Source organism: Prenolepis imparis, unplaced genomic scaffold (assembly GCF_030444845.1).
Source record: "Prenolepis imparis isolate NDT839.2.m4 unplaced genomic scaffold, iyPreImpa1.0 SCAF_12, whole genome shotgun sequence".
In the NCBI taxonomy this organism is placed as follows: Eukaryota; Metazoa; Arthropoda; class Insecta; order Hymenoptera; family Formicidae; genus Prenolepis; species Prenolepis imparis.
Window position 1 is genome coordinate 3189518 of NW_028141170.1, and position 20887 is coordinate 3210404.

Consider the following 20887-nt stretch of genomic DNA (forward strand, 5'->3'; position numbering starts at 1 on the left):
AAATCTAGATGGCGTAATGTATGCAAATAATAGAAAATGGCGACATGGAACCTCCCTTCCTCAAGTCTTCTACAACAAAGTTACTATGCTAGTAACATCTGTAATTAACCCGCATGTCATTTTCGATGAGAACGGAATGCTCCGCTAATATAAACAAAATGCTTTGAAACTGTCCGAGGCTTTTGACGAAAACACACCCGTCGTTATATCTTCGGTGTATCGTGTATCTATCATCATGTGGAAGTGTCACAAATGCGGAAAACCCGTTTATTTTGGTGAGTTTTCGCAATTTACATTCGTTGATGGCGATCTGTTCATTTTGACAAGTATCACGCTATTATCAGTTTAGCGAAGTCGTCGATTTATTTCGCTATATTGTATCTTCAAAAAACATCTATATATGTAGATATATAAGCAGTTTCGGTCCACTTCATAATAATAGCTAATATCGAATGAAGAATGTACATTTATAAAAGAATCGGTCAACTGTTGCATTATTTTGATTATTAATATTTGTGTCGTTTTTGTATAAAAGTACTGTTCATTGTATGTCTGAGAAATAATTTAGGTTTGGATATGGTTTAAATATATGTATGGATTAAATTTTAGCTGAACGTAAACAGTCTCTGGGATATGATTGGCATCCAGAATGTTTACGATGTGAGGAATGTGGAAAGCGATTAAATCCTGGGCAACACGCAGAGGTAATGCAAGCAAATCAATTATTTTATGAATTATAAATTAATACATACAGTTTTATATGTATATAGATCGTATATTATAACTATAATGTATGATGTATTATGTTAATTAGCACAAAGGTGTACCTTATTGCCATGTTCCTTGTTATGGAGCACTTTTTGGACCTCAGTTATTTGGTCATGGCACGAGAGTGGAATCACATACGAGTTTTGGAAAGAAAGAAAGTCGACCATCATTACCAAGGTAAATATAGAGTTTAGAGATTTTGTATAAATAATATAATGGAAAATAACTTGATTATTCGCATTGAGAAACTAATTCACTGTATAATTTTGTATGATTTGTTGCTATATTAATATAGTAAATCTAGACAGATTTTTAAAGAATTATATTTTGAATCAATTCTTATTTTATGCAAGCATATGTAAAGATATAACAGTTTTTCTCTCTCTTTTGAAAAAAAATTAATATTTATTTTATTTATTTATTTATTTAGGTAATTATTCAAATAATTTTCTAAAGATATATATTTGTTTTAGGTCACACTTAGAATCTAAGCTAAAAGTTTTTAACCAGTATTATGAAGGCAAAAGTGGAGGAATTCGAAGCCGCGAGGTAAAAAGATTTCTTAAATTATTTGCATTATAATCTTATTGATATAAAACTCTGAAATTCTGTATAAATATGTATAATGATTAAAAATAGGTCAATGGAAGATTGATATTAGAAGGTGCATTAAGGATTTATTGGGGAGTTCGTGGCGTGATTCATTTGAAGGAAGATGATGATCAACGCACAGTAGTTACTGCAAGAAATAGAAATTCATGCAGACATAGCGTTTCTGAGGTTTGTTATTTCTAATTTGTTATTCCTATTTCAGAGTTACACATGATACATATAATGACATAATCTATTTGTTGTCTTTAATTGCAATAGGATATTGAAGACGAAGATAAAGATGTAGATGAGCTAGAGTCTAAGAGTACATCAGATAGTAATACAGAGAATAATGCAAAGTCTGTTCCAACGTCTCCTGATCATTTAAAGAGTCTCACTCTGCCGATGAAGCTGGATGTCAAGAACATGGAATGGGATGAGTTAGATGAGCTTTTACAGGTTTGTTCTTTTAATGTCCATTGTTTAGATTTTCAAACACAAGTGTAAACGTCGAGATTGCAGGTTGAACGAAAAGTCGAGGATGGCAATAAATTGTATCAGACGATGCCTGAGAATCTCCCTTCGATAAGCTCGCAGTCCAGCGTGGATACGCCACCGCTCTCGTCTCAGTCGAGTCTCGATCGGTCAGACTCTCGCGAGAACTCGGAAACGAGCAGTCCTAATCATCAAACTACTAGTCGGGATGATAGCAGCGTAAATAGCACGCCAACGCATAGCATAGGTAGTTCATCTAGTACAGACACACCTGTCTGTAATTTAGGAGCTTCTAATCGAAACGGTACGCTTCGAAGAGTAGAGTACTTTGACAACTTGGAGAAGAATGCTAGCAATAGATCGATCAGCACCGATGACAGCTGGATTGAAAAGGGTTTGAATCGATCGTTGTCCGGTCCCGACTGCCTACAGAGACACAGAACGGATAGCGACACGGATTCGGTGAATTCCTTACAGTTCAGAGAGGACGACAATATGACTATGTCTACGGACAGCGGATTAGAGGTATCGCAACGCTATATTTAATTCTATTAGTCTTCTCTCTCTCTTTTTCTTTTATATATGTGCATCAATTTATTCTGGTTACAGCTGGACGGTGTCGTTTTGCGCCGTAAGCAGGGCTCCACCGCGATCAGACGACGTCCGGGCGGCAGGCGTCAATCGCGTAATCGATTACGACGTCGTTGTTCAATTAACGGCCACTTTTATAATCGAGAGACCAGTTTCTTCACGCCACCTCACGGTTCGCAAATGTCCGTTTGGGTGACGAGTCTAGTGAACACCCAAGAAGTCATCAATCTTATGCTGGACAAGTACAAAGTTGACGCCAAGTCCGATAACTTTGCGTTATTCGTAGTGCGCGACAATGGTGGTAAGAGAGCTGCATGATTTTCTGGAAAATTAAAATCGATTTACACACGCGATTATAATTTTTTTTCACTATGCGCGGTTTGTATTGTTATCCCTAGAGCAAAGAAGATTGAGGGACGATGAATATCCTTTAGAAGTCAGGGTAGTCTTGGGTCCGCACGAGAACGTTGCACGACTCTTTCTGGTTGACAAGTTATCCACGCCTGAGATCAGTTCCGACGTTGCGCAATTTCTTAACTTATCTGTAGCGGAATGCCACGGTATACTGCAACGTTATCATTACGAAGAGGAACGTCAGATTCTTATTTTGAAAGAGAAGTGAGTACATTGTAATTAGCAATTTGCATGTGTGAGAGTAACTACATAAAAGTGCTATATTACATAAATTCAATATTTTAGATACAAAGAGATGCGGAAAAGAATAAAGCAGAGAATGGAGGAGCTAAAAGTTCGATTGTAGATAGAATGATAAAAATCAAGGTATGCAATTATTTTTATATAAACGCTTAAGAAATTTCTTTATAAAAAGTATTTATGTATTAAGGATCCATATGTCATGCAATATATATTGCAACAACATGACACAACCTATGACATTTAAGCTTTATTTGTAGCTTAACAATTTTCGTTGTTACGTTTTCTTTTCGAATTTTTTTGAGTCTGTTGCATTTAGTAAAGTCTTTACAGTCATTTTATATATATATATATATATATATATATATATATATATATATATAATGACTGTATAAAGACTTTACTAAATGCAACAGATATATATATATGGAAATGCTATTATAAATAATATGCTATAATTGAATAAGGAGTTGAAATCTCTCATAATTCTATATTAAATTTTCATCTATAAAATCGAAATAATATCATGTGATAAATGTATGTGAAATGTTATTCCTATAGTTCCGGTACAACTTTTCTCGAGTAAAATTAATGAAAACTGCACAAGAATATTTTTACTTTGTCTTACAATATAGACAAGGCAATTAGAAATTCAAACAATGTTAAGATAAAGTAGTTATTGCTTATAAAATTATATATAATAATAATAAAGAATTATAGTCGACGTTTCTATTTCGCGCGAATCATGCAAAATTCGTCACAATGGATAAAATAAAACGTTGCGTTTTATAGCAATTTTTCATTCCAGATATAGTATGATAAAAAGAAATAATAATAAAAACGTATTTTTCTATCGGTATTTAAAGAAGATCCCTTTATCGAAACATCGAAACGAGAAATTATTATTATCGATATAAAAGTCGATGATAATTGTTAGGAATTTAAAGTCTTCTATCCTTTGCATTTCGTTACGTGGCCCAAATATAAGTGAACGTACACATTATTATATATTCAACCGGGCACAATTACTGCCAGATACTCTGATATCGCAATCCGAGACTATTGTTGTGCGAAACAAATTGCAGGGCGCAAAGCAAAATGCCGTGTACAGCAATTAATCGTCATAATAATTGTAACGCGTCGCGCGGATCCATGAAAATCGCCGTTTCAAGCTAGTCATATTTCACGCTTAGTCACCGATATCGATTGCATCCATCCCATTTTCAGAAGCCAAAAGAGCATCGTATACTGAACCACATTTATGTATATTGCAAAATATATTGTATACGCTCTCTCTCTCGATCTGCCAGTTTAGAACAATAAATGACGAATAACGCGCCACGCGACGCGTTAAATGAATAGATATAAATATTAATAACATTTAAAATATATATCTTTATATTTACGAAAATAGGTGTATTAAAGGATATAATAATCTCCTAGATTAGTGAACAGCTTTTACTAGTAAGAGAAAAATGTAATCCTTATGCATATCGATTAACAGAACAGATGATACGATTGCAACGCTAGAATAAGTTCCTCAATTCGCGCGCGCGTTGATTTTCTATTTACTGATATAAATGGATAGATATATAGATATAGGCGTATATATTTTTCTGTACGCCAATTATAGATGAAGATATATACTCGATAATCGTGACGTATTGAGCGCATTTTGCGCTGGAAGAATAAAGTACGAAAATATATATCTGAAAGTTTATATACTGAAAATATACTATATATCTAAATATTAAATATAAAAAAAATAATTGTGAAGATATTGAGGAATAAATCATGTAACATCGTTGACAGAATAATAAAATGGTATAGTTGCTTCTTTTATACGCAAACTTTCCGCTTTCTCGATCTGAAACAAAAAAAATTGTTGAAGAGGCGTATGAACAGATATATATATAATCATTCTTGAGGCATTAATTAACCACGAGTGATTGATAATTCTCTCGTGTGAGAAATTATCTATTTACCTATCTCCTGAAATCCCACGTACTGATAAGGATAATTAACGGAAGATATGTTGATGGGGAAAGAACAAAGACATCGACATAGGCGTAAATGTGAGATTGGACAGAATGTATTTATTTATCTTTAAAGTGTACGTAGAGTAAAGTAGATCAATGCAATTGTTATGAGTAGTATCGAATAGAGTAATTGTTCATACGAGTTGCTAGGAACGAGTATGCATACCCACAACACCGAGGAGCTTCAGCCGCTCATTTTTTTTTCTTATTTTTTTTTCACGACACTGATATACATTAAACGTTACAAGATAGCAATAACGATTATCACCGCGCCAGACGTTCCATCATCATCATCATCATCATCATTATCATCATCGTTATCATAATTACCTTACAGTCTCACAACACTTTATTACACGATTTATGAATCTTTCGGCATCGTGGTAGTTGACGCCGAATTTTCAACAACAATGTACTACATGCACACAGACGCTCGCACCTTTTCGCAGATTATCAGAAAGTATCACAAAAACGCGATGCGCGTAATTACACAACTAACGTAGTCCCGTTGAGATTTGTAGAATTAATTATGTTTCGCGAATTGAATCATTCGCCGAGTCAAAACGCGCGGACATTATTTTGTATTTCTTTCTTCTTTTTTTTTCTATATACGAATATATATCGAATGTAAATCGAGCTTTTATATGTATCCGGCGGAAGTTACGAATTTATAACGATCGTTCGCGTCGACAGCGATAGTTATTGCGATCGTCCGGTTTGCGTCGAACATTTTTGCAGTGTGTTTTCGAATTTGTAAAATTTTTACATAGAATCGAGGGCGTCTACGAGTGCCAATCTGACACGATTTCGTTTCAAGCGCGCGTTATTTATTAGAAAAAAAAAACTTTTTTTTTATCCGAATATCCGGCATGATTGCGCGCATTTAATGTCGTAGAAAATTCACGTTTGTATACAGCCGGAATAAAACTTGCAGTTTATATAAGGCAGGTCGATGGTTAGATTACACGATTAATGATTGGCGAACACGAAACTCATGTGGAGACTCGCGATTTTTTTGTAGGATTCTTGCAAAAGAGTCTTTACAAATTATTATATATATAATCTGATGTTGGTTCCTGTGTTTCTCTCAATTTTTTTTTAAAGAACTGTTGAATCGGTGTTTGAGCAATTGAATCAGTGTTTTGGAAAAATAATAAACATATTGAGCAATTGAATAAGTGTTTTGAAAAAAATAAGCGTCTTGTAATATATATGAATACACAATTAAGAAATTTTTAGGTAATTATTTAATTAGGTGTGATTTATCATAAATAATTTTATACATAATCTAATATTGGTTCTTGTGTTTTTTCATTTTTTTTTAAGAGCTATTGAATCTAGTGTTTGAGCAATTCAATAAGTTTTTTTGGAAAAAATAAGCGTTTTGAGCAAAAAATGATAAAAGCTCGAATTAATTATTCATTAATATGTTAATTAATGTATCTCTTTTTTCGAGACTCGGCGATGATTCGTTTCGATTAGATAACAATAATTAATCGAGACAATATATAGTGCGAGCAATAGTCTATTGACAAGTATATTCCTGACTGTTTTAACGTACAAATGAGAATACAAGGCAGCATTCGTCTCTTTCGTACTGTCTGAACACGGTACGATTATTATTTTGTTCTCATAAAATGAAATAAAATCGTTTCACAACTCTGTGCTTCCCTATATAAAAAGTATGTGCCGCTTTGTGCACATTTATCAATCTAATCTCTTTAGTACACTATATAAAATTATATTTTCCAATATTTATTAAAAAAAGCAACAACATATCCCAAAGCGATCTAAAGTATGTACTTCAAGTTCTCAATGGCATTTTAAGGAGCTTTTAAGTTTTTCGATATGAGACAAGAAGGGGTAATAATAATCAGTTCAAATTTCTCTAGAGTTTAAAAGAGTTTGAGAAGAACGCGTCTTCTCTCTTCGTGTGTAGTTAAAAAAAAAACGATAACGAAGTTTCTCTTGTTCGCTCTTTGCAGAGAGGGAAATGAAGGGAAATAAAAAGGAGAAGGCCCGCCAAATCGATCGAATGCGATGTGGTACGCCGGTCTCCGTCGTCCATATATCTTTGAGACGACGCCGCGAACTCGCTTATCACAATCTGCGTGTGGCGTACATGAGCCTTACAAAAAATACAATACTTGTGCGCTCGCGACTTTTGTATGTATATCACAGACGACCGGCGCACCGTCGTCGCGGCTTCGTCGCGCTAAACGTGCACCGCTACTACTTGCACTTTCGTCCCGCCGCGTCGCGCGATTTTCGCGGAAAATTAAAGGCGAGAGAGAGAATTAAAAAGGGGGACACACGATATATAAACTGCGCGCACGGGACGAATATGAAACTGGGACGACGGAAGTTCGATTCGACGGCCTCGCACGAAAACATTTACATTATAAATATACTATCACTAAAGTTCAAGTCGCAAAGTTTCAAAGTGCCAAGTTGAAGAATTTTTTAATCGCGTCGCAATATATATATATCTTGCAGCTCTTCCGAGAAGCTCTTTTCGAGAAATTATCGGTCTTGAGATGTTAACAGATTTTGTTCCTTATTTTTTTTTTTAGACTAGAAACGTGAGTTTAATTGACGGCGATAATTGGAGAAACATGTGTTGCAAATTTTATGCACTAAGAATCACAAATCACGAATCAAAATGTAGAATATTCTTTTATATATAATATATAATTTTGTCAAAAAAAATTTTTTTGGCACGTTTGACACTCCTCGACTTCGATCGATCGTTGATAATGAATATTAATTTATAATTGTATATCGTAAATACGATTTTATCCGTATAAGACTCGAGCTGCCAACGCTTGGGAAAGACATAGAACTCGTTGTATGTGATGACGTATGATAATGTGTTTCAAAAGGGAAGCAAATGGAAATGTGGAAAGCACAAGAGATTCTATCCTGGTCGAATACACATTATTCGCGCTTAAGTATTCGATGTGCTTTTTTTTTTTTTTTTTTTCATCTTCCACGCATCTTTCGCTCTCATTTCGTCCCCAATCTTTCAGTACCTTCCTCTCCTCTCTTATTCCAGAATCTTTCGTTTCTCTATCTTTTTTTTTCGTTCTTCTTGTCTACACCTCACATACTTCTCCCATCGTTTCTTGTTCTCTCTCTGTCATTCATCCCCATTCATTCTCTTACAACGCTCGCTCTCAACAATAACAATCGAATATGAATTAGAAAAATAACATTATATCGTAGACAACAATTGGTTACAATGTATATAATATATATACCGGTAATAGTGGTGTGCTTATTTTTTTTTTCACACAATACTTTTTTATATCCCCCGTTATTTAAAGCGTGCCAATGACGTGGGGCGCCGCGCTAAATGGCTCGTAAAACACTACAATTAATTCGTCGTCTCATAATCGTCGTCTGTTTAACTTGGTCGATCGATCGTCGATCACGGATCGGCGCTCGCGATCGATGGGGATCGGATTCAGATGGGAGATTCACGCTTTTTTTTTGTACCAACGGCCGTTTATATAATACACGTAATATATATATCGAACGCACTTTTCGAGAAAGCGGCTACGCGATTTATGCGCGTCGCAATTGCAGGCAATATCATACGATCGATTTTATAATGGATGCCTAAGACGATATCATCCCGTAGCCGATATCGACTTGATGCCCATTTTCGTTTTCAGCATACGCGCAAATGGCTTGAAACAAGAGAGATTTACAAAAGAAAGAGAATTTCGTATTTTCTTATTCATTATTTACCTTATAATTATAAAACTCTTCTGAGAATTATTTTATTTTATGAGATATCTTATAGATATCCCTCAGTGGCTATACTTGGAAGAATCGATAATAAAATATCATAACAGTTTCTTATAATTTTCTTACGTTATAAAATGATGACATTATAATAACGAAATTAATTTTTTTTTTGTAAGATCTATATAGCGTAACAAGTTTTTTTTTTCTCCGAAATAATTCATCTTCTTTTTCCTCACTTTCAATTTTATCGTCATTACGGACTCGCTCGTTTAAATCGAGACACGATTATAAATTCTGTTATATACGCGCGTGTACCAAAGATTCGCGCGAGACATTGTTTTCACGCGTTGCTCTCCAAGTTCTCTTAATTAATTAATTAGTTAGCCGAAGAGCCGTAGGGTCTTGCGGATTCGTGTTCTTCGCTTATGCGCGACAGCGCCCAGCGTCAATGGGGAAATTCGTGGACAGATTTCGAGACGGCAATATTACTCTTGATTCCCCTTGCTGTATCGTATTCTCTGTATCTCTTCTCTCTCTCTCTATCTTTCTTTCTCTTATCTCGACCGCGTAAACGCGCATCATTCCGCCGTCTGCCATTTACACGAATGTGTTCGGTTAATAAGCTAACATGTACGTACTAGCTACAGTAAATTCTAATTACGGCTTGTACGACAGACATTTATGTATATAATATATATATAATATTTGTGTGTGTGTGTGTGTGTGCATGTGTGTCGCGCGCTCATAAATATTATATATATAGAATATTTGTGTGTATGTATGTATATATATATGTATATACGTAATATATAATATTCATATATATATATTACAGTCAGATTGCTCATTGTCAATTCATCGGTTTATCACATTTAGTACAAGTTGAAAAATATTTCTAACATCCACGCGCGGCGACGCGAACTCGTTTCTTTGGACGAGTCGCGCGTTCGCGACGCCGCTTTGTATAATGGTTATCGTTAATTATATACTAATTATTAAATTACAATTAATTATCTAACGGTAGGTAGGTACGACAAACAATTATGATAGTACGGCCAAGACTTATTAGTTTTCTGCGCGACGGCAAAGTGATTGCAAAATCGACTTTCGTTATTAAAGTTAAACGCGGAATCCTCCATTATATATATATATCTCACGGAACCTTTCCTTTATCGCCGATTTCTCGGGGAATATCTGGGGCGGATTGTACGTAATTATTTCAGCAAAGTTACTCGACAAACGGGCAAAATTCAGATAAGATTGTCTCAAAATTCACGTCACTTACGAAGACGAAGATGAAATAATGACACGATATATTTCTGCATATTAGCAATTTTTTGGAAAATATAAATTTTATATTTTCAACTTAACTTTTATATAAGATAAAAAAATACAAGTAAAACAATATTATAAATTATAATTTTCTCGATAATACAGTGAGAGTAAGAAAATATGTGAAAAACTTAATATGCATAAAAATGTATATATGTTATTATTCTAAGAGCCTTTCTAATTACCTGATTGACATTTTGTTAAATGAATTGATACATATTTGAAGAGAAAATAACAGTGATTTTTTGCCATTTATTACTGCTGAAACAGCAAATCGCGCTACAGGGTAGATATTGTAAATTTAATATATTTGCGACTAAGTTTGCTGAAAATTTTTGTTTCCAAGTGCAATCACGTTGAATATAGTATTGGAATACCTACTTTTACTTTTAATCTTCCTCTTTGCAATCACGTCGATGAAAGAAAGGTTCCAAGTTTTTTAGGCTCGCTATTACACAGATCGAGGCTCTAGACGTTTAACTTTTTCCTTTTTATTTTTTTTTATGTATTTTTTTTCGCTTTAAATCTCTTTAGAATAGACACCGAAGACACCGAGAAAGACTCGAAGGAAGTTTCGAAAAAGGAGATAAAGTCCGTTCGGCTAATTAGGTTCGAAAATGTCTGACTATTATAACGAGTCGAGCTATACTACTGTCTACTATCGCTTTGCGCCCTAACACACGTGTTAATGTTAACGCTTTCGTCTTCTCTTCTTTTTCTGTTTTTTCTTTTTTTATATTTTTTTTTTTTCTATAACCTACCTAGTCATTCCGTACGGACGGACCGACGGACGCCGAGGATTGAGCAAACTGTTATTGCACGGAACGCGTGAAAATCGAAACACTCCCGAAAATTTCCCCCTTCCCTTTTTCTGCATTCTACGAGCTAGCCGTGGATTCGCGAGAGAAGAGCCTGCATTGCCTAATTTCGCACCTTTTTTACGACGTTTGAAATTTTTTTCTACTTACAAGTCGAATTCCGAATATCTCCGAGAAATCGGATTTTCTGAAATGTCTCGATAAAGTTTTAAATAATCTCATATATAAGACTTTTCGTTTTGAGCAAAGTACAGTTAGAATTGACTGAGAAAAATGAAATTTGTTTGTTTTTCATCTAGTTATATATATTTAAAATTTATATAATTTCTGTCAAAAAAATATTTTGACTCTTTGTATTAAATAACTACGTAATATAAGGGGTCTGCTAAAATTTTCCCTGAGAAAAAGTTTTAAAGAATAAGAGATTATAAAGGAGCACATATATATTATAAGGTTTTAAATTTGTTGAATCTCTCTCGAGGAAATTGTAATAATTTCAAAATTGTGGAAATTATCGGCGAAAATATTGCGGTATAAAATAATAACCAATACAGGCATTTTAACTTTAAGGTATCGGATATTTCTCCTACTTGTCGATGTCTCTTTAATGATTCACGCGAGATGAACGCATTTAAAGACGGTATCGCGAGGTCGTTTTCTCGCTGCAAAACACGTGAATCATTCATTTCGTTAGGACAATCGGGACATCGATATCTTCCGAACTGGCAAGAGAGAGAGACGCTCTCTTGTGACGTTTACGCGAAAATACGCAATGAAGGATTTTCTGGCGTGAATTGGATCACTCCCTAACCGGAGGTCTCTATCGATCAAACATTAACGGCGAGAGACCTTCTTACAGCTTCCTATCTAAATACACTTAGCATATATCCTCGGAACATATAGATAAACCATTAAAAACATTGTATATGTTCCTATCTACCTATATATATACAATATATAGATATAATGTTTGTATATCGTAACCATATTAATATAATATTAATTACATATATATATATATACGATTAGAGTAAATAATTAATCCTTATGCGTATATCACATCTGATCGTTCAGTCAGTATAGGAAGACCCTCGCCTCACCATCGACACACGCAAAAACCCGTTTAATATACGTGTCCTATAATGTGTCTTCTTTCCTTTTAACGCTTCATCTCTTTCTAAGGATTCTGAAATTTGTCGCCTCGCTACAAACAATCTCTTTTCCATTCTCTCTTTCCCTCTCCCTCCTCATGGCCTCTTTTTTTTCTCGTTCTTCCAACATATTAAGCTAGTATCCCATAATAGCTACTATCTAAACAGACATTAAGTTTTGGTAAAAACCTGAAATCGCCATCGAATATCAATATAATACACTTATTATGTACTTATAGTATAAATATAGGAACATTCATTAAATATATTTTCATATATATATATATAATATTATCGCGTCATATATATATATATTTATGTATTAATTTATCTATATATATATTTCATATAGAATCTGCATATATACAAATATATATGTGCGTATATATACATATTTGTATATATTTATATATATTACTTGGTGTTGTAGCTATATAACTTTAAACGTGGTTTAAAATGCCCAATATATTCCATAACGCCTGAACCATTTAAGTTAGTCCATCATTTTCGGGGGAAAGTCGACGCGATTAAAACCAAGCACATCTCCAAACTAACTAAACACGAACTAAAAGAAAATCGTGCGAGTCAATAGATAGACGATATTGCATATTATTTTTTGAGAAATTTTTTTCAAGGCTGCTTTTATAAGGACCTTTTAACGTCGCGTCAGGTTGAACCTCAAATGCTCGACACACGCTTTCTTTGACATTATCTATATATATAGGCCATAAAAGAGACGGATTTTAATGGATCGCGGTGCCTGTGTGTATATAAATACGTTTGTAAATATATATGTATATATATATATAAGTATTATTCCTTAATTAAATTATACAAAATATCGCTTGTGTGTGATATATCGAGCGTTCGATTGTCCGACCCCCCGACGTTTTCGACGATTTTTGAAAAATTCGGTGATTCGCGACTAACTTTTTCAAAAATTCAAACTTATTAATTTAGATCTTTAAATCTTCCCCATGTTTCTCAAGATTAAGTTTTTAAGAGGTTTGCTTGAAAGAATCGTGAGTGTGAAAACGATTTCAATTAAATTAATTGAAATATTGACGATATACAAATCCGAAAATGTGATATCTCATTCATAACAATAGGCATACAAGATACAATTTTTTTCATGTTGAAAAAATTATAGTTGAAGTAGAAGATTATATCCCTGAATTCATTCCCCCTGCACTTCAAAGTTCTATATCGAACGAGATATATTGGCAGCTGCAAAGTGCAATCCTCGATTTATACGATCGATGAGTGTAAAGGATAATCGCGGAAAACAGAAGCTTGCCAGCCTGCGTATAATAATGAAATTGTGGTAATCTAATTTATCCCACAGATTTTAGAAATGCATTGAAGTCTGAATCAGAGAATTGTAATACGTGATCGAGCCGCAAGATTTGAAACTTCCGCGTGCATCACGTTGCAATTGCGATACCGTAATTGGCATTACTATCACTCTGGTACTCTGTAAAATATGCGAGATGTTGGTTTATCCTTGAAATACCAATCGTAATATATATTTTAAGAATTTTAAAATTCTTTTTTATATGGATTAAAATTATGAAATTATTGTGTCCTCCCCAAGAGATATAATTATACAATTTATATATAAATATTTTTTTTTAACAGAGAGAAAGAAGAGAAAAGATATAAATGTACACTCATATAAAATATAATCATAGTGGCCTAAAATGTTCAAAATAATTTTGATTCTCCAAAAAATCTCTGTAATGAAGACATATCTGATGAATCTGGAATACTCGATACATGTGTAACGCGTATAAAGTAATTCTTTTTTTACTTTTGTTGTTGTAATGGACGAGAAAAGGGTTGGTATTTCCAGGATTAACCCGGAATTCGAAGCCATGCATGTAGACATTTTCGTACGCCCTGATATCGCGGTGCTGATACCGCCAGTCTGAAAGTACGAGCCGTAGCGATGCGAGTCAAAAACTATCCGCGATCGTCTCGCACGATGCCTGGGGGGCGCGGCGATAAATATATTATCCCGCCACACATATTCGGTAGGTAGGTAGCCTGCTACACGTTTTACTGGAGTTCGATTGAAAGACGACTGGCTATCACGCGAGCTAACGTGCGATGCGGAGAGTCCGCGCACACGCCGCGCGCGTCGCGATTAATTGATTCCCGGAATTCGATGTAAGTTCGAGCGAGACTGTAAAACGAGTCCACACGAGAGACTCGATATATCCGCGATGTATATATTATACATACGTATATCTTCCGACCGTGTCGATTTGTCCGAGCCTCGCCGTGTTGTTCTCTATCGACTCTTCTAGCTCCGATTCTACCTCGACAACGTTCTGTCATGTGTTTATGACATTTGTCGATAGAACTAATAAAAGATAGCGGCAAAGCGACGTAATTTTGTATAAATCGAAAACTGTCGATATTTATAAACATCGTTTTTAATCCTTTTAATTATTTGAGAATTTAAAAATTAATTAAAATTAAAAAATTATTATATTTTGTATGCTGAGAGATTTTCGCGATGTTAATTCTATCAATGTTTTCATTGATTTTTTTTGTATACTATCAATAATAATATGCCATGTATGACATTACTGAAAATTTTAGATAAAATTGATTGAATAATTTGCAACGTGATGGATTAAATAATCAATATATCCCGTGACAAATGACATTGGTATAATACAGAACATTATTGTGGCACATTAAACTATCTCAAAGCGATTTCGCAGTTGAAAATAAATATAGCTATGCATCTCGCGAATGGCTAAAATATTTGATGATAACGAAACGTTGCGGTTTCGATTTTATTACATACAGAATTCAAATTATAAATCGCGTATTGTAGAAAATACTCTTCCGCGTTCGCATTTATGATGCATGTACACGATAAAAAAAAATTTAATCGGCTTTATCACACAATTACGGCTCAAGTCCCGGATTTCAATTAATTGTGAAAAAAAAGTGACTAGCAGTCTCTAATAATATATAGTCTCTCTCTACAATATTACAATTAATCTGTATTACAAATGACTGGCACACATTACTAAAATATCACATTGTATAATCGTTACTTTAAGGTATCTTTGTATTTACGCGATCGTGTTATCTTAAAAGAATATACGTTCCTCGTTCCCGATGTTTATCAAGAAAGATAGGGAAGAATCGCGACGGTTTTGTATCGACTGTCTCGAGAATACGCGCCTCTTTCTCTCTTCTGCGTCAGTTAATTCAACAAAGCGGCGGTTAGCCGATCCGAAGAGAGTCGTACTATCGTCTACAAAATACAATTAATACGGTAACTAGGAGTAACAACGCATTCCGTTGTAAACGTTCCGTTGTAAACGAGATTAAATTGTCCGCGTACTATTACTATTTAGCGTTATTACGCTCGAACGCAAACAACACTACGTCCGGTTGGTGGTGGGTTTAATTCGGGACGTACTTTCATTCGTTCCCATCTTCCGCTACGAATGGACAACCGAATTCGGAAAGCGGCAAACATTTCCGAAATTGCATCCTGCGTTTCAGGATACAGCTGTGCTTTCTCGCCCTGCTATACTCTACTTTGGTACAGAATAATCGTTTGGCACTGTCGCTATCGTCCTACCATAGTCTGTCGCGATTCAAGTCGTATAAGTGAAATGAAAATTACGCGATTCTTTGCGATAAAATCACAAATTCTTAACGTGATGAAATCGCGAAAGCAACTAATTGTAAGACTCTGAAGATCGCAAAGTCCAAGAATCAGAGGACTCAAAAATCGCGAAGACTCATGGATCTTAAAATCTGAATCTCGGAGAATTGAGAATCAAACTTCACCCTATAGTATATTAAAAAGTAAAATGATACATAATATACATCAATAAAATGTTAATGTTAAAAAAATATTCCAATAATACTTAGCCTTCTCCTGTGCTGTGATAAATTTTTCTACAAATTTTTAATATTATTAAAGTCAAATTATTATATTAATAGATTTCTGAAACACATCTATCAATCGTACGCACGGTTAGTATTAATCTTTGAGAAAATTATAATTGATTTCAAAATTAAATTAATGTAATAATATCGATATACAATTATATTTAGTTGTTTCGAAAAATCTTTCGATAATTCGATTTTAAGGTGAAAAAATCTCCGACGAGGCGATTCCTTCGGTTACCCTACGGCAAATCCGACATGGACAGTAGAAATGGGACGCTAGTGGGCGGACATCGGGCAATTGGACTAACGATCGGGGCGTCAGGCGTCATGGAACTGTTTTCTTTAATCTTCTAATCCACGCTCCTCGAGCTCGAATATGCGAGGACCACATATATATATGTCCGGCTTATTAGGGCGGACAAGTATGTATTGTATATACATATATATGGTGAATCGACCAAGAAGGTGGGAAATTAAAACGGTGCGAATGCGAGCGAGTTGTGTCTCGCCGCAAGTTTCTCGTTGACATTCGTTGGACACGTTTCTCTTAATAAAATCTCGACGCGATAGTCGCACCACCGACCACGGACGAGAGTATCGACATATTATTTAATCGTTAAATTACATCCTTATTAAGAGACGGTATAATAATACGGTAATTACGGACTAAATTGGCCTATCGCAGCACCGGGCCGGTCTTGGAGGGAAATTGAATTTTCGCCCGACGGAATAGGTTCTCCTCTCTCTTTCATTCTTCCTTACTCTCTATTTCTCTCTTTCTTGGCTAAACAGTTCCTTCTTTTGGCACGGTAGATATTAGCTGGCAATGTAGAGCTTTTTTTACTCTTTTTTTTTTTTCCTCGCCGTGTTTCGTCTTCACGTTTCGTCGTCTCTCGAGGTACCGGCCGGCCGGCATCTAGCGATCAACCCTATTCGTTAGATAGCACCTTCGTTATTCAACTTCGTTTCGCGTACTTTCGAGAGTGCGCGAGAGTACACAGAGTAGCAAGTACACTATAGGTATATCACTTAAGGGCTAAGTAAGTGTTCTGACCAAGTAAAGGGATCCGGCCTCGTAAATGATCCTTCGAGTTTTGCTCAAGTTTCTCCAAGAAACGTCTTTCATCGCTTCTCTCTCTCTTCCTATCCCTCTCGCAATGAGATCGGACTTGGTTTATGAAGTGGTCGGAAGTTAAAGCTACTTACGAGACCGATCCCGAGAGAATGAGCCGGCCACTCTCGTTCTGCGCTCGCGCATAACTGGACAGCGTGTCGTTATTGTATATGTATGTATAGGTATATATCGCATATATACACATATATCCAATATCTAGGAGAGTGGATAGCGACTGTAAGTGGAGAGGACTTTTGGAAGGACCGAATATAGACCGTGCAACAAGACGCTACTTCGCGGCTCCCGACGACAAACCTAAATCGCGCTGGTGTCTTCTGACGCGGGAGAAACGAAAGATATATAGATATTATATATTATTGCTATCCGCATCATCAAGGAAAGTATTATTCATTCGTTCATTCGAGAATTCAAAGGCACCGGCAACGCTTTCCGGGAGGTTTTTACCCTCCCGATCGGTGCCAACGTCGAACATGTCGTTTTACACGGATGATGAACGCCATAGCTGTGTCGTTGTATGTGTTCAACGAATAATTTAATTCTTTATGGAAGAATCTCAAAAGAAACAGTATCCCATTTTTATTTAGATTACATACAATGCAAAAGAAAATTCTATATTTTAATTTAGTAGAATTTCAGAAAGATATTCTATTCATTTCCTCGAAATCAATGATGAGTATATGATATTATATATCTATGTGTGTGTGTTTTGTTAATTTAAATAAATAATATTTTTTGGGGGGAAAAACAATAAAAAACAATAATCGAAAACTGAAGAAATTTTTACATCTTCCGACATTGCATATCGATACTTTAATCCTTTAGCCGCGATATAATTCGATTGAATTTTATTCCTCTTTCTTATGTTTGCTCGCGACAAAAAAAAAGTAGATTAATAAAATAGGCCAGAAACTTCCCAGCTTTGAAAAAGTTGATTACGAAAAGTCGTTTGCGTGCCTCATCTTGCTTCTGACAACATAATCAAAGATGTCTGGAGTAGGTATTGCGGGACTTTAATAACTTGTCTCGGTTTCCATAGACACGAACATGCCGTGCACGCGTATACGCCAATTGTCAAAAGTGTATTTTTCGCGGTGAAAGGGTTCCTCGAGAGTTGAAGAGAGTTCTGGAGGTTTTAACCCGCTCTTCCAACAACTTGAGAAAATTAATCTTGAAGAAAAAGAGAGAGAGCTAGGAATATTTAATTTAAGAAATTTAATTTAGAGAATTTTAAATAAAAAATGTAATTTAATATCTTATTTTCTCGCGATTCCTTCGAAATTAATCTCGAAAAAATTGAATTTATTATTAATTTATTATTATTGAATCTCTCGATATTATACTGAATTGAAAATATCATCCGTGTAAAGAGGAAAAAAATCCACCGACGTGTTCGCGTTTGCACGAAGCTCGCGTAGAGAGAAATTATCGTTATCGCACACGCGGCATTATCATCGCGAATTATATTACATATCGAGTACACACCGAGTATATCGAGGTTAAGCTATTACATTACAAATATATCACTTTGTCGATGGAAAGCACGAAGACGAAGAAGACAACAAAAGGAAGCCATTGACCGTCGGCTTTCGCCCGCCGCGTCGTTGCGTTCTTTGGTTTTTTCTTTTTTTTTTCTTCTCCTCTTTTGGTTATTCCCTATCACAAATTAGTCTCACTGTCGTATTCCACAAGTCATCGTCAGCGATGAGAGATCGCGGCTTAATCGCGTTGCTTTACATATTTTTGTTCTATTCTCTCCGTAATTGACGCGTCTTGTTCGGCCAGTGGTTGAGATGGATGGACCGTGTTTCTTTTTCTCCTTCTCTCATTTAATACCTCTATTTCCTCTTTAGTAGGAGTCCTTTAGTAATTTTATCCGATGCTCCGTATTTTGTTCGCGAAACGATTTTCGTTCGATTTTGCCGCGAATATGGAGCGCCGTTTGTGACTGATCGCGGACCGAGACTCGAGGGATAATCTCACAATGGTGAATAATCAAATACTCGACGATTTGAATTTTAATGTGCGTTATCGAAGCTCCGAAGAGAAGGCGGCACTTGAGAAGCGTCCCTCTGGGTTGAACAGCACCAAAGGTTATTGCCGCTACCATTTTGCGGTAGCTTCCAACACCGGAGCTTTCGTCGGAGAGAAGTAAACGACACGAGAGACATTTCCATCTTTTCAAGTACCATAGAGAAAAGTTACACAGTTGAGCGCGTAAATTGACTAGATATATACTCATTATCCGCTCGATACACCTTGCAAGTGTCGTTTAATCCCTCCTACGTTTTAATATTTCATATATTTCCGCGTAACATTTCGCGATATCAACCCTCGAGAGTCGGCCGGCGATGGTGTCGCGCGCCGGAGAGAAAGAAGGACGTTGTTGCTCGCTGCTCGGCTTCGAGGACACCGATGTTAGCTAGTAAGCCGAGCTGCGATCGCGTTAGCGCTGATGGATATGCGTGGTGAGGTGCTTGGAGAGATAGTCGGCCCGGGCGAAGCACTTGCCGCACATCTCGCAGTGATACGGCCGTTCGCCGGTATGGATGCGCAGGTGCCTCGTGAGATCGCTCTTGCCGCCGAAGGCACGTCCGCAGAACAGGCAGACGAACGGCCGTTCGCCGGTATGCTTGCGCACGTGTAACTTCAGATTCTCCTTGGACCTGACGCATTTGCCGCAGAAGGGACAGGCGAAGCGACGCTCGCGCCGATCGGCCTCGCGAGTCCCGGTACGCGCGAGGCTGATGATCGCCTCGGGCTCGTGCGACCGATCGTCATCGACGTTGTTATCGTCGATGTCGCCGATCTCGCTGCTGGTACCACCAGCGTCGCGACCACCGCCGCTACCGCAGCCACCGGTCCCGGGAGCCGCGGTGGTCTCCGTCAGCTGCACCTCGACCGCGTCGCCGGGATTCTCGTGAACGCTCGCGGTCTCCGAGACGCTGGTCTCATCCCCGCGAACGCTTTCGGAGAACACGCCGCGCATCTCCTCGACGTCGCCTGGATTCGTGGTGTCGCTACCGGTCTCCACCTGGCTCGGTTCACCGGTGCTCGAGACCTGGTCGCTACGCTCGGCCGACGCCGAGACGACCGCGACAGAGGTGCTTTGCGGTTCGGGGGCGCGCTGCAACCGCTCGAGCGCGTGATTGAGACGGTGCTTCTTAAAGGACTTTAGATACCTGAACTGCATGCCGCATACGTCGCAGGTGAAGAGCTTGTCGGCCGGTAGTCGCGCGCGATGATTCTGCTCCCGGTGCTTGACGTAGGCGGACCGGTAGCGGTAACGCTGGCCGCACTGCTCGCACGTGAACGGCTTGTCGTCGCTGGTCTGGCCGGCGTGCTGCAGCAACGCGTGACGCTCCAGCAGCCACGGCGACGGGAACGTCGCCAGGCAGACGCCGCAGCGACGCGCCAGCCCAGCCAGACCGGTGAAGCCGCCGAGGATGGTGGTGCCGCCACCGCCGCCGCTGCCGCTCGTCCGCTCCACCAAAGCACCCCATCCGCCCGCTTCCAGACCGAGGGCGAGCGAGACCTGAAACAAGGGAGACAAATTAAGTTCTACCGTGCGACGACAGCTTGTCAGCCTGACGCTCCAGGGATACGTCAAGTGTTTAGAATCTTCGGATTTCAATG

General features: G+C 37.2%; 2 protein-coding genes across 7 annotated transcripts in view; one reads left to right on the forward strand and one right to left on the reverse strand.

The window, feature by feature from the left end:
- The first annotated feature begins 33 nt into the window (after positions 1-33).
- Positions 34-3427, forward strand: Rassf (Ras association family member). 2 transcript variants are annotated; one of them, XM_083051670.1, is made up of 11 exons: positions 34-275; positions 610-704; positions 815-945; positions 1242-1317; positions 1408-1548; positions 1639-1818; positions 1882-2101; positions 2177-2379; positions 2464-2746; positions 2844-3063; positions 3145-3427. In XM_083051670.1, exons 1-11 carry the CDS (start codon positions 236-238, stop codon positions 3203-3205), a joined length of 1650 nt encoding a protein of 549 aa, XP_082907796.1. In that variant the 5' UTR covers positions 34-235; the 3' UTR covers positions 3206-3427. The 2 variants fall into 2 exon arrangements, with proteins under 2 accessions (XP_082907796.1, XP_082907795.1); XM_083051669.1 differs by having other exon boundaries at positions 1882-2379.
- A 1271-nt stretch (positions 3428-4698) lies between these two features.
- Mamo (zinc finger protein 628-like) overlaps positions 4699-20887 on the reverse strand; it is a 250285-nt gene continuing 234096 nt past the window's right edge. For 4 of the 5 annotated variants that reach the window (XM_083051002.1, XM_083051005.1, XM_083051003.1 and 1 more), the window contains one exon: positions 5176-20786. In XM_083051002.1, coding sequence (XP_082907128.1) covers positions 19698-20786 — 1089 coding nt within the window. In that variant the 3' untranslated portion in view covers positions 5176-19697. Of the gene's footprint in view, positions 4967-5175; positions 20787-20887 lie in introns of those variants that run through there. The other variant, XM_083051007.1, reaches the window with a different exon arrangement.

What these genes read in the sequence shown, in the direction of transcription:
- Rassf (XM_083051669.1), top strand. Translation starts at nt 236, where the DNA reads ATGTGGAAGTGTCACAAATGCGGAAAACCCGTTTATTTTG. An exon ending in AGTTAGATGAGCTTTTACAG is followed by an intron (nt 1,819 to 1,881) that starts GTTTGTTCTTTT and finishes TCGAGATTGCAG; the next exon opens with GTTGAACGAAAAGTCGAGGA. An exon ending in CTACGGACAGCGGATTAGAG is followed by an intron (nt 2,380 to 2,463) that starts GTATCGCAACGC and finishes TTCTGGTTACAG; the next exon opens with CTGGACGGTGTCGTTTTGCG.